The 18,481-nt window shown below is 51.4% G+C and overlaps 1 protein-coding gene across 1 annotated transcript in view; it reads left to right on the forward strand.

Annotated features, from left to right (window-relative positions):
* Nucleotides 1-18,481, forward strand: part of MRPL35 (mitochondrial ribosomal protein L35) — a 55,763-nt gene that overhangs the window by 14,353 nt on the left and 22,929 nt on the right. Inside the window, exons 3-4 of the mRNA XM_085642616.1 lie at nucleotides 1,195-1,354; nucleotides 3,637-3,781. Coding sequence (XP_085498742.1) covers nucleotides 1,195-1,354; nucleotides 3,637-3,781 — 305 coding nt within the window. The remainder of the gene's footprint in view (nucleotides 1-1,194; nucleotides 1,355-3,636; nucleotides 3,782-18,481) is intronic.

Raw genomic sequence — 18,481 nt, forward strand, 5'->3', positions numbered from 1 at the left:
TCCAGACACACCTAGTGTTCTCTGCACTCTGCTTCTGGTAAAATGGCTACACCTCTTTCACTTCCCCCAATAGATATTTAATATCTTTCATTGTGTGACCTGTTTCTGCTCGGGGGTCACTGGGTTTAGCCAATAAAACCTTGGACAGGTCAATGCAGGATGTTGCATTGGTAACTTAGTGAAGGGGAGACTGTGCAGTGGTCATAATGGAGGGAAAGGGCAGAGGAGCGGATGAGCAAAAGGAGCAGAGAAAGGGAGTTAGCTTTCATAATGAAGAGAGGCTAACAGAATAGGGAAGAAAGGGTGAGTGGATGAGAAGGGAAGGATGGGGGGAGATGAGCCATGGTGGGTAGAGGATGATAGGACAAGAAGATTGGGGGTTGGAGGGTGGAGGGAATAGGTAGTAGGATAGGAAGAGTTCAAGAGCAGATGGGAGTAGAGGCAAAAAAAAGATTCCTAATGGAGGGGATGATGGAAAGTGTTGGTTGATGGCTTGGGAGAAGAGTCCTAATGGAGGGAGAGGATGGGTCTGTGCATGAAGGAGAGAACGTCTGGTTTCAGTTGATTTGACATCACAGGGCTATAGATAATAGTAATTTCCGTTAAAACCATAATGCTAATGTGTAATTTAGAAACCTAAAAAACTATCTATTTGGTCTATTGGGCACATTTGTCTTCCACATTCTAAGTCACATAAAATAAATACTGAACTCAAGAGATCCTGGTCATTATCCTTCAGTGAATACAAATGTAGAATTGCTGATTTGACACCCAATTCATAAATGCGGTCTCACTGAAGCACTGTCTGAGGGATCCTTCCACATTCATGAAATGTGGGCTTGGTGTGCTTGGAACTGTTTTTATTATTAAACTCTGGGGATTTTCAATTAGATTTACAGGCTACCCAAGCAGTGGCACAATCACATTAACTTTCCCCTTTTAAGTGAACAGTGGGCACCTATTCTAAGGTAATTCAGACTTTTCTAGGAGAGAGTGCGGTCTTTCCGGGCGTTTGAACTCTGGCAATCCTCTGGCAATCTCTTGCAATCCATGATTCTATATACTCTACAGTGATGGAGAAAACTTTCCTAATTACAGCTGAGAATATCTTATGGTTACTTTGATTCATCTGTTAATGTTTAGATTGATTGATTTTCATATACTAAATGAAGTACTGCATGTTTTTCTTTATAGGATGTTCGAAATTGATTCCTCTGACCCATAATAACATTCCACATGGTGTTCGCTTTGCTTCTGGATTTTCCCCTCTTCTATACAAACCCAGCACATCCTCCACTATTCTGACAGCTACGCATCTGAACCCTGTGACAGGGAATGTGCCTGTTTTAAAAAGGTATGTTCTATTAGTATTAAAGTTACAGTTATGCCCTTAGTGGGATCATTGAGTACAATTTAAAAAAAAAAAGGAAGTAAAACCAGTATTTATTCTCCTGCTGCATTTTGTTTCTTTAACTTCATATTGTCGTAATTTGACGGTCATAACAATACTATGTTAAACCAAAAAGACGATTTGAGACTCTTCTCAGAAGGCGTTTTTGGCTCGGGATGTAATAAATATTCAATCAATGAAGATAGGTTTAGGCTCTCCCCTTTGTTGTCATTCTTACTTGCATCATCTTCATTGGGCAGTTGTGTTAGTAACAGGAGGAGGATTTGCAAGGTGTAATTACAAGACCACTACAATAGGATGTGTTTTGCATTGAGTTCTTTGTTCCACACCAGAGGAATGTGCTTCACATTGTTTAATGCTAAATGACTTTGCACCACACCTCTAGTTTCGGAATGGATAAAGCAGCAGGCTCCAAACTCTCTTTGAAATAAGAGCTACTTAAGTGCAATGAAAGTCCACCAGAGCTACTATTACTAGAGATGTAATAGTAACTGCATCAGACAAGGCTATATTAGTGGCAACCATTTTCAAGATTATCAACCACGATAACCTCCGCGCAACAAAAATGCATGGTCCATGTGGATGCCTATACATGGGTAATACAGAACCGCCATAGCTGCTGTGTCCCTAGAACCTACTTGATAGTATTTCTCATAGTCTCCCCAACACAATTTGATTTATTTTTCTTCTTCTTCAATGCAGTGTCCTCTTTAAATATGTTTTGGAAATTCAGCCATTTTCTTCAAACATCTTACAATTCTGGAAATTCAGCCATGTTCATTTCAAAAACACACTTTTCAATTTTGGTATACATATATTAATTCAACCAAGCAAAAGCTTCTAATTTAATTCACTGGGCTGCACATTGGAGAGCTACTCATGATTAGCTTTTGAGCTACTAGTAGCTTAAGTGCTACTCATTGGAGAACATGCAGTATAGCGCTTTTTTTATTTTATTTTAAACTGTGTACTTTAGTCATTTGTGTTTATGTTCTGTGTGAATTAAGATACGTTTTCCTTTAAAAATTCTTGCAGAACTTTGGTTTATTACGAGTTGTTATTTGCAGAGTTCTCACCTCCATGAAGTAAACCCTGGACTGCTCTGCTTTCCTACTACCTTGAGAGTCCAGTGCTAAACGGGTGTTCCTGATTCTCTGCTTGGGTTCAGTATAAAATGGGCCCTTGGCTTTGGAGTCTTTGATCTGCTTTATGGGCATTTGATTGAGCAGCATGTGAATGTGTTCCATTGCTCACAACTGCTAGAGAGAGCATTAATGCAGACCCTGTGTCAATTGCAGTATAAAAGGGTGTTGCTTGGTGTGACCATTGTAGCATGAAGGGGCTTTATTTACATTGTGTACTCTCCGGCAAACTGAATAGGAAGGGGGTTTGCATGAAGTACTTTGACAAATACATTAAAAAGTTGTTTTACGTTATGAATTCCATTTTAAATGCCATTGGACGTGGTTTTACACTGTCCAACATGGAGACCTTCTTGAACAGATTTCTAGTTCAGTAGTAACTAGAGAGGTCTGGTCTGAATTGTGTACCTTTTGTCATTTTATGTTTGTGTGTGAATTTTAATTACTTTTTCAAGTAAAAGTGAGCATTGGCTGAGTTTTGATGTAAGCGTTATTGTGTGCTCTACAGAGTTCTGAGTTTTTAACTCCACCTCCCTGAGTAAGTCTTAGACTGCTCTGCCTTCCTACCAAGAGCTGGGCGATCCGCGTTAATGATAAATGTGTTTTCTTGGCATATTAGGTTGTCAGATTGTGTGTGAGGTGGTTCTTAAAGTGCTTGTAGCTCTTTCTTAGATGAAACAGAAGGACCGTTTATTACCAGTGGTGGTGTTTTTGCCATGTAACTCGGAGCATAATGTTAAATGTTCTTGCAGCTTCAATACATTGCCTTGTGAAGGGAGTGTAAGCATACAACAGAAAAGGCTTTGATTCTCTGTGTGGACCTGTCAACTTTATACCTGGCGGCAGCACTGTGTGTTTTGGTTTTTTTTTTGTGTTTTTTTTTTTTTTATCAACACCAAAAATGTCTTAGAAAATCATTATCGCATCCCGATACTGCTTGGTAGTATTTGTAATGACTAAAACATTGCTAAACATTGTTTGCCATCGTCTAGCGATTTTGACAGTTGCCATTTTAATGCTCTCAACATGCTTATCCCATAATGTGTTGCTCTGTTAATGCATCTGCCCGTGTTCTCATTTCAGTGGGACTTCTCTGCTCCCCAGCGTTATCCAGCAGCCAGTGAGATCGTTAACATATTTTGGTTTCCGTAAGGGAAAAAGAAAAACCGTGAAAGCCGTTGTGAAAAGGTTTCTCCGATTGCACTGCGGTCTTTGGATAAGGAGACAGGTAAGCGCATTTCTCCTTTATTTGTAGCATTAAAGAGCCCATACCCTAATTGTTTTCAAGTTGCTGATACACAGATCATGTCAGTAATATGGTAATGTTTTGCTTCCATATTGTTCTAGAAGATCCTGCATCTATTAAGCTGCTGCAGAAAACCAAAAGTATTTTTGTACACTAGGTAAAAGGTCTCTTGCCAGATCCCAAAATGTAAGGTTACTCCTGCAACAAAGTTGAACAAATTAATTAACTCCCCGCTGTACCCCACGGCATCGCCGGGGGTCTTCAGAGCCCAATCACAGCAGCAGAATGGCGGCGGTCAGTTTCATCTGCCTCTCCCAGGTCACCGCCTTGTTTCCTGTCTCTCCTGTGCCCCCTGCCTTCATTCCGGTCAGTAGGTCTCTTCAGACCGGGGTTGGCGGGAAGAGACGTCCCATGCTGACAAGCTGCTGTCTGAGCCATTGTCAGCTGGCTTTCCGCTCTCAGGGGCAGTGAAGGTGGGTGACAAGAGACCAGGTATTTATTTTTAGGTCCCGCCTACCGTTGCTGCGCACATGCGCAGCTCTTTCGGCGAGATTTATTGCTAACAAGGACTTTCAGAAGAGGGCTTTAAGCCCCGCCCCTCATTTCCTTTGGCTGGCGTCACCGTTTATGCTAAACTGTTGCCTGTCATTGGTTGCAGCCTTTTAATTTTTTCGTCCTGGCCACCCAGACTCGATCGCCTGCTTCACGGCTGTCGTGAAGCCATTCCTTATTTTTATAGGGGCCATCTGTGGTTCTGTAATAGAGACTTGTTTACTCCGGGCAGGCACGGAGCGAGGCAGCAGCGTGTTCATTTTCACATTGCGCTTTCACTTTCACTTAAAGTGGAAGCGCGATGCTAAAATAAACACGCTGCTGTGTGCGTAATGGCGACAGCTTGTTTTATTAATGCGAGGGGAGCGAGACGGTGATTGCTGAACCGACAGCACAGAACCAAAGGTGGCCTTTAATCCCTCATGATAGTTAAGAGGCAGCCCAGAGGGTTTCTGCACCTTCTGTCACGTGTGCACCCCTTGTAGGAACCCGGTTGCAAGAGATGGACTCGGGCTTTCACCGTGCTACAATGATTAATCAGGATTTTGTGCCTTTCTCGAGTCTAGGCGGAGTACACATCATTACATATTATCAGAAAACAAAGCCTCTCTCTGCACAGGCCTCCGACTGATGGACACACCCCAGTATCTAGAACTGGAAGAGAATGAAACCTACAAGACAGTAAGGGAAAAACTACTACCACCTACGGCACGAGTGCAGCCCGCCCTTTTACTCAGTCTCTGCAGTGGCGCCAGTGCAGGTAGTGAAAATACCACGGTACTGTTCTTTAGGTAGGAAAGCACAGCATTAATCGGGGCTTGATGGGCCTATTGTGCCCCTTACTCCGGTGCCACTGCACCCGCTGCACCACGGCAGCTATGCGGCCGGATCAGCGTCTTGAGAAACGCTGTCTCGAGGTACCCGTCTGTCTGCCGCTCTCTTCTGCCCCACACCCTCTGCTCTCCCTTCACTTCTCTCAGACTGAGTCCCCCGCTAATACCCTTTCTAGTACCCCTCTCCCCACTCGCTCATTCTGTGCCGCGCTCTCTCTCCCTCATGCCCCCCTCTTTCGATGGCTCTCATTCTGCCGATCACTCTCTCTCCTTCATGTTCCCTCTTTCGATCAGTCTGTTTCGGCACATCTTTGTCTCGTCCTCTGTTTCGATGGTCTCTCTTCCCTCATTTCCATCTAAATCCTCCCTGCGCTCTCTCTCGCCCTTAGGGCCCCCACCCACCTCTCATGTTCACTGTTCCTTCTCTCCCTTCCTCTCTCGCCCTCTCTTTCAGTCAGTCTCTTCCTTCCGGTCTCTTCCCTCTCTATTCATCCAACTCTTCCTTGCGTGTACCTCCTCTTCGAGCCCATCCACCCTCCCTGTCTCTAGCTCTCATGTACTCTCTTCCATCCCTCTCTGTCCCAGCTCTCATCGTCACTTTTTTACCCCTCCCTGTCTCTAGCTCTCATGGTCACTCTTCTACCCCTCCCTGTCTCTAGCTCTCATGGTCACTCTTCCACCCCTCCTTGTCTCTAGCTCTCATGGTCACTCTTCCACCCCTCCCTGTCTCTAGCTCTCATGGTCACTCTTCCACCCCTCCCTGTCTCTAGCTCTCATGGTCACTCTTCCACCCCTCCCTGTCTCTAGCTCTCATGGTCACTCTTCCACCCCTCCATGTCTCTAGTTCCCATGTTCACTCTTCCTTCTCTCCCTTCCTGTCTCTCTCTCTGCTTGCCTTCTTTGCACACCAGCTTGAACATAACATCTTTACTTGCTGTACACGTGCACCCCCTCCCACTGGCACACACGCATATATATTCACAAACTCACTCCGAGTACACGCGCGCGCACCCACACAACGAAACCTACAAATACTTAAGCGAGATGGACACACACACACACACACACACACACCTGCAAGCATTTACATCCCTACCCCCCCACACAGATACACCCCAGAGACCCCCCCCACACAGAGACAGATACACCCCAAACACAACCACACACAGATGCACTCAAGAGACATACACACATACAGCCATACACATATACCCAAGAGACATCCACAGATAGAGCCACCCAAGAAACATCCACACATACAGCCACAGATAGATAAACCCAGAGACATTCACACATAGATACACCCGAGACATCCGCACATACAGATACGCCCAAGAGACATCCACATATACATCCACACATACAGCCACCCAAGAGACATCCACACATACAGCCACCCAAGAGACATCCACACATACAGCCACCCAAGAGACATCCACACATACAGATATACCCAAGAGACATCCACACATACAGATATACCCAAGAGACATCCACACAGATACACCCCACACACGGCCACACTCACCTGCCAGTCTATTTGACAGTGTAATTGAATTAGACACCACCTTCTCTTGTTTTCGGGGGGGACGTACGCCGTGTGTGCACCAGGAGAACCTGTAAAATCGACTTGATTATCATAGAGAGACGCGAGTCAGAAAATAAATGAGACGTTCGACTAGCTAATGGTGCATATAGGTTACCACTCAGATCAATAGACGTATGCGCCTATATAGCTATATGTTCGAGGCATGTGGGCTGCTGAATTCATATCTGTGCATAGATCGCCGCCTAGTGTTGGGTCCGGATGTTTGCACGTTGTTGTCCTGGAAGAGTCTTCGAAGTATCCTGGGATAGGTGACTCCTCCCCTGGACTACAGTGCACATGGGCATCCTCTCCATCCTCAGATTGTATTTTTCCGCCATTGGGTTCGGATGTGCTTATCTTGACTCAAGTTAGGAAAAACTTTTTCGAGGCCAAAAGGCCTTTAGTTCGCGTCGGTACTGTTCCCGATCGGTATCGATAGTATCTTGTTAGTTTACTAACTTCCAGAACCAGCTTTTTCGCATCTTACCCGACCATCGACCCGTCATCGACGATGGAATCGAGTACACCATTCAAGCGGTGTCCTGTGTGTAATGCGAAATATCCCCACATCGACGTCCATCCGGTGTGCAACAAATGCCTTTCACCGGATCACGACGAATCAACATGTATGGCCTGTGCCCGATTCCGATCCAAGAAGACTCTCCGGAATCGACGAGCAGCAAGACTCGAGGCGCAGCAAGCGGCACCGGCCCCGGCCGACATCTTCAGCGCCGACACCGAAGATGTCGAAGACTTGGAGAACCTACCCTCCAGTCCCGCTTCCGAACATGACTCCGGATCGGAAGACGTCGAAGAAAGACTCTTTTGCAGAGATGAAGACGACACCGAGGTAGGAGACTACAATGAGGCCCTGGGGGCCGAAGAGAGTAGCTCCGATAACGAGCAAGGCCTACCCGTACAGACTGAGGATATCCCAGTGCGCCAGTCTATGGCTCCGGTCGAGGGATCGCCTTCAGGCCTTACCCAAGACCTATCCCGCAGTTCTTCGGCCCCGCCCTCTGGCACGGCCTCGGACATTCAGCAGCAGCCATTAATATCCAAACCGGCTGGTTTCCCTTCTTTGAAACCGAAACCAAAAGCTGTATTGGTTCAATTGAAACCGAAACCGAAAGTGATGCTGGTCGGATCGAGGCCCACCACACCTTCGACGCCAGCGAAACCCGTCGGCACCGAGCGCACCAAACGAGACTTCGGTGCCGAGCTTGCAGCGGCCGACGTCGGAGTCGACATAAGGAAAAAGACCTTCGGTGCCACCAAACCTACTCGGCTCCCGGCACCGACGCAATCGGCTCCGACCCCAAAGGTCAAACCGCCTGCTGCGTCTCACACCGCTTCGACACCACCACCGAAGGCACACTCATCGAAGACGTCGACGGCCATTACCGCCCCTCGACTCGATGACTCACCGGCGGCGAAGAAGTCCACGCCCGCCTCTACGGAACCGGTCGGCGCAAAGGAATCGATGGCGCTTCAGGTGCGACCCGTTGCTGCGCAACGCACCAAATCAGTCCTCCAGGACACGTCGGGCTCCGAGCCGATAAAAGCTCCAACAGCCTCCTCGGCACCGGCCAACATTACTTTTGGCCTGCCACCATCCACGGCCCCGAAACTGTTCCAAATTAGGACACGGGTCACCCACACCACGATCACGCCTACCGAACGCTCTCCTGCGTAGACGTCTCCATCACATCTCATCGACGCCGACACCGGCAGGATGATGCTCCATAACAGGAGAATAACTTCTGAGCCAGCTTTGGACTCCTTCCGGATCCCGCTTAAGAGAAAGCTGCCAGTGGCTTTGGAACCAGTTCTTTACGAACCTCTCCATTCTCCCTACCAGGATCCACAGTCCTTCTCTCCCACACACTCCGACACAGATGTTTTGGAGTACTACATGGGTGACCAAGTCCCCTACCCCGGAGAGATGGACCCTGAAGGCCAACAGGACCCTGATCAAGCTTGGGATTACCCTGTAGACTCAGGTGCACCTATGGATGCACAGACCCGCAACTCTATGGAGCAAAAACATCTCCCACAGAGGACACTGCCGCGTTCAACGCTCTAATTTAACGTGCTGCGGCCAATCATGGGGTGCAACTTCACTCTGACACCGTCGAGGACGACTTTCTCATGGATACTTTCGCATCCTCAGAAAGGAATATAAAGACTTTGCCCATGTTGAAGGGTGTCCTCAAACCAGCAAAGGACATCTTCAAAGAACCCACCAGGGCAAGAGTGATAAACCCCAGGATCGACAAGAAATACAGATCGGCGCCTGGGGACCCTACTTACATTAGAGGCCAGTTACCTCTGGATTCCATTGTAGTTGCGAATGCTCGCAAGAGGGCACACTCGCAAACAACAGGTGATGCTCCTCCCCCGGACAAAGAGTCCAAGGTGCTAGAGACCTCCGGCAAACTGGTTGCCGTCCAGGCAGCTAACATATGGCGCATTGCCAATACTCAGGCGCTCCTCGCTCGCTACGATCGAGCGCACTACGACACATTAGAGCAACTACTCCAACATCTCCCTGACCAATTCAAAGAAGGTGCAGAGATCCTCATCAGGGAGGGACAACTGCTCACAAATGCATCCATTAAGTGTGCACTGGATGCCGCGGATACAGCTGCCAGAGCCATAAACACAAGCGTCATGTTGCGACGACACGCCTGGTTGCGAATCTCCGGATTCAAACCTGAGGTACAAAATAACATCCTCAACTAACCTGTCCACCCCGACTACTTATTCGGGCCGGAGGTTGACACCACCCTAGAGAAAAACAAAAAGGACACAGACACTGCAAAGTCCATGGGGGCCCTACAAACGCAGTCCTTTCAGAGCGGCTCCTTTCGTCGCCCCGGAAATAGAGGAGCAGGTAGAGGACAGGGGTCACAGCAAACATACAACAAGGGCAACACACAAAGCACCTACGGTAAAAACACCCGGGGTGGATATCGTGGCTCCAGCACAAAGGGCAGAGGACGCGGCTACGGCAACACCAGGTCCTCCCCCAAGAACAAGCAGTGACGCCCTCTCCCTTCCTCCCGACCACATAACACCTGTCGGGGGAAGGCTACAAAGGTTCCTGTCCACGTGGAACTCCATCACCACGGACAGGTGGGTCAAAGATATTGTCAAATACGGTTACTGCCTAGAATTAACCTCAACTCCACCCACAATACCTCCAAAAAACCGTCCTATGTCCTCAGAGCACTTAACGCTATTACAGCAGGAGGTGCAAAGTATGCTACTAAAAGGCGCAATAAAGGTCGTACCCGTCCACGAGCAAGGTACGGGGGTGTACTCCCTGTACTTTTTAATACCGAAAAAGGACGGGTCGCTCAGACCTATCTTAGACCTGAGACCCCTAAACCAGTACATTCTTTCCGAGCATTTTCACATGCTCACTTTACAGCAAGTCCTCCCGCTGCTCAAGCAGGGAGACTTCCTGGCCACACTGGACCTCAAAGATGCGTATTTCCACATACCCATTCACCCCTCACACAAGAAATACCTCAGGTTCACTGTTCAAGGGCAGCACTACCAATTCAAAGTCCTTCCCTTCGGCGTGACAACAGCACCCAGGGTGTTCACAAAGTGCCTAGCTACGGTGGCGGCACATCTACGGAGGCAGCACATACACGTCTACCCTTACCTGGACGACTGGCTCGTTCAAGCGAAGTCAGCCCAGCAATGTGCCAGCCACATGTCCCGCACCATTCACCTCCTTCACAGTCTGGGGTTCTCACTAAATTACCCAAAATCCCATCTCCAGCCCGCACACGTACAACAGTACCTAGGTGCGACTATAGACACTCTGGCGGCCACAGCTCAGCCAAATTTAGTGAGAATCGACAGCATCCTAATGCTGATTTCCAAGTTCAAACCACAACACTCCCTCCCCGCGCGAGTGTTCATGCAGTTGATAGGCATGATGGCCTCCTGCATTTTCATAGTCCCACACGCGAGACTACATATGCGCCCGCTTCAGGAGTGCTTAGAACGTCCGTTGCACACAACGCAATAGACACAACATATGTGCAGATGGGCAGGCTGTCTTTGCGCCCCCAGCATACTAAAGGTTCAAACGATTTGAAAGATGTATTCTCCCAGTACGTCCTGTCCCATATGTTAGATTGGATCTGCTACACAATTACAACGGCTTTGTTTATTTTATTTATCCCAAAGCAAACTGTTCTTGACTGGATAAAATGCGTACCACGACCGCCCGCGATAACGTTAGTTATTTACAGCGCTTGGATATCACCCGTGGGGTTACGGCGCTACACACGCGGACGGAATGTTGACCTATTAAATCCTCCTGCCCTGCTGAGCGGTGCCACTGAGAGGCGACGCGCGCTACGGAAAGCAATTAACTTCAGAGAACAATATTATTGTGTGTGCGCGGAGCCAAGGCAGGCAGAGCCGCGCAGCCCTCCAGCACAAACACCCCCCACCCAGAGTAAATAGTCCTCGTCAGCACAGCACCCCCGCCTGGCAGGGTGCCACTCGGCATGGACTCGGCTTCTCTAGGAAACGTCCCCAACCAGACTTCAGTGATTCAGCTGTCTTCCAGCCCCCACCCCACACACAGACCGTCTCAACCACCTTCGACCCTCCACAGAGAGAAGCTATGGCTTTGTGTTGTATCCCTCCGCAAACCAGTCACATCTGTGGTTTAACTAAAAAAAAGTGCACCACCCCCACAAAGAGCGTGCCCCCCAGCACCTCCCGCTCTGGCAGCTGGTGGCACTGTGCATTCCAGCTCAGGGTGCAGGTTTGCACACCCCTGAGATCCCATCTTCCTGCCCCCAGGTTGGCAATCGAGGAACTCGACCCTCTCTCCAACCCAACTGAACCTCTCTTTTGTTAGGCAATATGTCCGGCGTAAAAGAAGCCCAACCTATTGCATTTCCAATACTTCTTAGAAATATCAGATCCATGAATCACAGCAGTAATTTTGTAGTGAACAATTACAATTGTAACAGGTTCATATTCTGAAAATATGAGACTTACTTAAACACTACTAATGTCTGTGGAATGTTAGTGGTCTTTTGAGTGTCTGTCACTTCTGTTCTCACCTTCGCACCACTTTTGTCTGCATTCTCTCACTCAGTTTAGCCACTAAGACCCATTTTCTTCCCCATCTTTCTGAAATCCTCCATATGCGTATCTCCTACCGTCCCCCAATCCCAGTTGGCACATATGAAACCATCGCTGTGTGCGCTCTGCAGAGAGGCCAAGGTTTGGATGTGCATGTAAACTACACACCTTTATGACTCACTGACAGGCACTGAAAAACTCATGCTGCCTTCACGTCAATTTCAGAGGTCTCAAGTGCTCCCTGTCATAAACATAATAGGGAAATAATGCCGTTCCTGCCCCCAAATAGCAGGCAAACAGTAGTTGCGAGACTCGTACTGTCGAGGTTGGACTACTGTAATAGTCTGTACCTTAATGCTCAACAAGGGCTTTTGAATAAGCTCCAGACGCTGCGGAATGCAGCAGCCAGACTGATCTCTGGAACACCTCGGTTTGCACCCATTACCAAGGAAATAAATAAATTGCACTAGCTATCTGTGAGAAATCAAGTAACCTTTAAGGCCCTTTCCCTAGTTTTTATGGCGCGGCATGGTGCAGGACCTGACTATTTGAAACAGCGTTTCCAGTGGTGTATAAAGAATAGACCACTTCATTCATCAGAGGCCAGATGGGTCGCAGTACCACGCATAAAGAGTTTGGTAGGGTGGCAGGAGTTTCACCCACAATGCGGCTAAAGCCTGGAACAACCTGCCATTTCATTTAAGGTGCATTACTAACCTATTGGCCTTCAGGAAGAGCCTTAAGACCTGGCTTTTTGCCCAATAAACTTCACTACTTTTTCAGGCTCAGGAGATGTAACTAGCGCCAGGACACCTCTGGGTAACAGTCTCGCTCTATAAATGTCATGAACATAACATCACATACAGCATAAACTTATAGAGGACTATAATGATGTTTTCCAACTCTGGATTCGGAGTGACACTATAGACAACTCTAGCTTTGTGCTCATTTATTTGTTGGCACTCAAAACCATTTTGTGAAAGCATGCGTGTGCAAAACCAATAGTCTCGCCTAAAACAATGTGTTTTTTACCATGTTGCACAGCAGCATTGCTGAAAGTAAAAACCATGTAAGCGATAGGACGCGGTCCACAATGGCCACGTCAGTGCCTTTTTTTTTCTTTTTTTTTTTTTTGGTGTAACTTTTACCATGTTGCAAAGCCAATATATCTCATATAGGTAAGACCTATTGACTTTGCCAATGCTTATTTCTACATAGCTTAAATTTTTCACTATTTCCATCCACAACTTATCAAGCACATTGAGAATGTATCACAGCTGGCTGCATAGTGATGTGCTGGGCACCGGGCATCAAGGTTGCGCTAGGCAGGCAAGCAAAACAAGCAAATGTAGCCGTTTTAGTGCCACTATGGCTAGTTAAAGGTACCCATAATTAGGGCTCAGTGGGTCCTTCACACCGCCCTTGGTACCAGTGCACCTGCTGTGCTACTGATCTCTACCCACTAGGTTCACTTAAGTCATGTGACCTGCACGAGGACTGGTCAGCACTGTGGACTCGAGCGGCCGACCTCTTCAGTGGGTTTTGTCGAGGCGCTCCCTCAAATGATGCGAAAGCTAAGTTGGTTAAGTGACTGTTTTTAAAACCTGCGGACGAAATGTGGACCACGAGCGCAATTTCGGAGGCATCAACTTCGGGCTTCATCCGTTTAAATTAAATGTCTGACTTTCGTTTCAGAATAATAAAACCCAGGTTTCAGTACATTAAAAAATGTATTGAAACTGGAAGTCTTTCCCAATGAGCATTAGATGCTCCATAAAATCTATGATTATTAAAAGAATCTTGTCAGACTAATAAATTGATCACAATTGATAGAAGTTATATGGTTCGGCAGAAATGTCCACTTATTTTGAGTACTCTTCTTAGAAGACCACACACTTGAAGCAGGCTGACGGTATTGCCTCACTTTTTTGTTAATTCTCGTGTGAGCTATACAGAAGGGGTTCCAGAGCGCTTTGGAATAATGTACAGTAAAGTAGTTGCAAAAATGATACCTATTTAAATTGGTCAGGTCCGAGAACTTTTACTTTTTCCAAGTACTTCAATCTTTATCCGCGGCTCTTGCATCTGCCTGAAAATCACACTATTGCCAGGACCTTGATTCTCCTGTCCTCAGCCCTTCATTAAAATACAGCGTGGAGAGACTGTATGCAGTGTGCTGCCCCCAGGCTTCTTTCCTGGCTGTTAATCCCTGTAATTAAGATGAACTGTGTTTCCTTTGAGGCGAGTAACCCCTGTGGAGTGCTTCAAAATAGAATATGGTTTGAAGTGGCCAACTAACAAGCACCAGGTGTATCATCTAATAAGTACTTTGTTTGTGGCTGGGTAGCTGTCGGTTGTGTGTGTGTGTGACTGTGTGTGACTGTGTGGGTGTGACTGTGTGGGGGGGGGACTGTGTGACTGTGTGTGGGGGGGACTGTGTGACTGTGTGGGGGGGACTGTGTGGGGGGACTGTGTGGGGGGGGACTGTGTGACTGTGTGGGGGGGGGACTGTGTGACTGTGTGGGGGGGGACTGTGTGACTGTGTGGGGGGGACTGTGTGACTGTGTGGGGGGGGGGGACTGTGTGACTGTGTGGGGGGGACTGTGTGACTGTGTGGGGGGGACTGTGTGACTGTGTGGGGGGGGACTGTGTGACTGTGTGGGGGGGGACTGTGTGACTGGGGGGGGGCTGTGTGACTGGGGGGGACTGTGTGACTGGGGGGGGACTGTGTGACTGGGGGGGGGACTGTGTGACTGGGGGGGGGACTGTGTGACTGGGGGGGGGGGACTGTGTGACTGGGGGGGACTGTGTGACTGGGGGGGGACTGTGTGACTGGGGGGGGGACTGTGTGACTGGGGGGGGACTGTGTGACTGGGGGGGGACTGTGTGACTGGGGGGGGACTGTGTGACTGGGGGGGGACTGTGTGACTGGGGGGGGACTGTGTGACTGGGGGGGGACTGTGTGACTGGGGGGGGACTGTGTGACTGGGGGGGGGACTGTGTGACTGGGGGGGGGACTGTGTGACTGGGGGGGGGACTGTGTGACTGGGGGGGGGGGACTGTGTGACTGGGGGGGGGACTGTGTGACTGGGGGGACTGTGTGACTGGGGGGGGGACTGTGTGACTGGGGGGGGGACTGTGTGACTGGGGGGGGACTGTGTGACTGGGGGGGGACTGTGACTGGGGGGGGACTGTGTGACTGGGGGGGGACTGTGTGACTGGGGGGGACTGTGTGACTGGGGGGGGACTGTGTGACTGGGGGGGGACTGTGTGACTGGGGGGGGACTGTGTGACTGGGGGGGACTGTGTGACTGGGGGGGACTGTGTGACTGGGGGGGACTGTGTGACGGGGGGGACTGTGTGACGGGGGGGGGGACTGTGTGACGGGGGGGGACTGTGTGACTGGGGGGGACTGTGTGACTGGGGGGGACTGTGTGACTGGGGGGACTGTGTGACTGGGGGGGACTGTGTGGGGGGGACTGTGTGACTGGGGGGGACTGTGTGGGGGGGACTGTGTGACTGTGTGGGGGGGACTGTGGGACTGTGTGGGGAGGGACTGTGTGGGGAGGGACTGTGTGGGGAGGGACTGTGTGGGGAGGGACTGTGTGACTGACTGTGTGTGGGGGGACGACTGTGTGTGGGGGGACGACTGTGTGTGGGGGGACGACTGTGTGTGGGGGGACGACTGTGTGTGGGGGGACGACTGTGTGTGTGGGGGGACGACTGTGTGTGGGGGGACGACTGTGTGTGTGGGGGGACGACTGTGTGTGTGGGGGTGGACGACTGTGGGGGGGGGGGGTGGACGACTGTGGGGGGGGGGGGTGGACGACTGTGGGGGGGGGGGGACGGACGACTGTGTGGGGGGGGACGGACGACTGTGTGTGGGGGGGACGGACGACTGTGTGTGGGGGGGACGACTGTGTGTGGGGGGGACGGACGACTGTGTGTGTGGGGGGGACGACTGTGTGTGTGGGGGGGACGACTGTGTGGGGGGACGACTGTGTGTGGGGGGACGACTGTGTGTGGGGGGACGACTGTGTGTGGGGGGGGGCTGTGTGTGACTGGGGGGACTGTGTGACTGGGGGGGACTGTGTGGGGGGGACTGTGTGACTGTGTGGGGGGGACTGTGGGACTGTGTGGGGAGGGACTGTGTGGGGAGGGACTGTGTGGGGAGGGACTGTGTGGGGAGGGACTGTGTGACTGACTGTGTGTGGGGGGACGACTGTGTGTGGGGGGACATGACTGTGTGTGGGGGGACATGACTGTGTGTGGGGGGACATGACTGTGTGTGGGGACATGACTGTGTGTGGGGGGACATGACTGTGTGTGGGGGGACATGACTGTGTGTGGGGGGACATGACTGTGTGTGGGGGGACATGACTGTGTGTGGGGGGACATGACTGTGTGGGGGGACATGACTGTGTGTGGGGGGACATGACTGTGTGTGGGGGGACATGACTGTGTGTGGGGGGACATGACTGTGTGTGGGGGGACATGACTGTGTGTGGGGGGACATGACTGTGTGTGGGGGGACATGACTGTGTGTGGGGGGACATGACTGTGTGTGGGGGGACAGACTGTGTGTGGGGGGACACCTGTGTGTGTGGGGTGGACGACTGTGTGTGTGGGGGGGATGACTGTGGGACTGTGTGGGGAGGGACTGTGTGGGGAGGGACTGTGTGACTGACTGTGTGTGGGGGGACGACTGTGTGTGGGGGGACATGACTGTGTGTGGGGGGACATGACTGTGTGTGGGGGGACATGACTGTGTGTGGGGGGACATGACTGTGTGTGGGGGGACATGACTGTGTGTGGGGGGACATGACTGTGTGTGGGGGGACATGACTGTGTGGGGGGACATGACTGTGTGTGGGGGGACGACTGTGTGTGTGGGGTGGACGACTGTGTGTGTGGGGTGGACGACTGTGTGTGTGGGGGGGACGACTGTGTGTGGGGGGGACGACTGTGTGTGGGGGGACGACTGTGTGTGGGGGGACGACTGTGTGTGGGGGGACGACTGTGTGTGGGGGGACGACTGTGTGTGGGGGGGGCTGTGTGTGACTGGGGGGACTGTGTGACTGGGGGGGACTGTGTGGGGGGGACTGTGTGACTGTGTGGGGGGGACTGTGGGACTGTGTGGGGAGGGACTGTGTGGGGAGGGACTGTGTGGGGAGGGACTGTGTGGGGAGGGACTGTGTGGGGAGGGACTGTGTGACTGACTGTGTGTGGGGGGACGACTGTGTGTGGGGGGACATGACTGTGTGTGGGGGGACATGACTGTGTGTGGGGGGACATGACTGTGTGTGGGGGGACATGACTGTGTGTGGGGGGACATGACTGTGTGTGGGGGGACATGACTGTGTGTGGGGGGACGACTGTGTGTGGGGGGACATGACTGTGTGTGGGGGGACATGACTGTGTGTGGGGGGACATGACTGTGTGTGGGGGGACATGACTGTGTGTGGGGGGACATGACTGTGTGTGGGGGGACATGACTGTGTGTGGGGGGACATGACTGTGTGTGGGGGGACAGACTGTGTGTGGGGGGACACCTGTGTGTGTGGGGTGGACGACTGTGTGTGTGGGGGGGATGACTGTGGGACTGTGTGGGGAGGGACTGTGTGGGGAGGGACTGTGTGACTGACTGTGTGTGGGGGGACATGACTGTGTGTGGGGGGACATGACTGTGTGTGGGGGGACATGACTGTGTGTGGGGGGACATGACTGTGTGTGGGGGGACATGACTGTGTGTGGGGGGACATGACTGTGTGTGGGGGGACATGACTGTGTGTGGGGGGACATGACTGTGTGTGGGGGGACGACTGTGTGTGTGGGGTGGACGACTGTGTGTGTGGGGTGGACGACTGTGTGTGTGGGGTGGACGACTGTGTGTGTGGGGTGGACGACTGTGTGTGTGGGGTGGACGACTGTGTGTGGGGGGGGCGACTGTGTGTGGGGGGGACGACTGTGTGTGTGGGGGGGGACGACTGTGTGTGTGGGGGGGGACGACTGTGTGTGTGGGGGGGGACGACTGTGTGTGTGGGGGGGGACGACTGTGTGTGTGGGGGGGGACGACTGTGTGTGTGGGGGGGGACGACTGTGTGTGTGGGGGGGGACGACTGTGTGTGGGGGGACGACTGTGTGTGTGGGGGGGGCTGTGTGTGTGTGGGGGGGGCTGTGTGTGTGTGGGGGGGGGCACTGTTTTGGGGGTGTGTGTGTGTGTGGGGGGGACTGTGTGTGGGGGGGGGGACTGTGTGTGGGGGGGGGGACTGTGTGTGGGGGGGGGGACTGTGTGTGGGGGGGGGGACTGTGTGTGGGGGGGGGACTGTGTGTGTGGGGGGGGGACTGTGTGTGTGGGGGGGGGACTGTGTGTGTGTGGGGGGGGGACTGTGTGTGTGGGGGGGGGACTGTGTGTGTGGGGGGGGGACTGTGTATGTGTGTGGGGGGGGACTGTGTGTGTGTGTGTGGGGGGGGACTGTGTGTGTGTGTGTGAGGGGGGACTGTGTGTGTGTGGGGGGGGACTGTGTGTGGGAAGGTGGAATCTGACTGCATGGTTGCCCCCACTCTTTTTCCTGGTGTTATGCT

This window comes from Triturus cristatus, chromosome 2_2 (genome assembly GCF_964204655.1).
Source record: "Triturus cristatus chromosome 2_2, aTriCri1.1, whole genome shotgun sequence".
Classification (NCBI taxonomy): domain Eukaryota; kingdom Metazoa; phylum Chordata; class Amphibia; order Caudata; family Salamandridae; genus Triturus; species Triturus cristatus.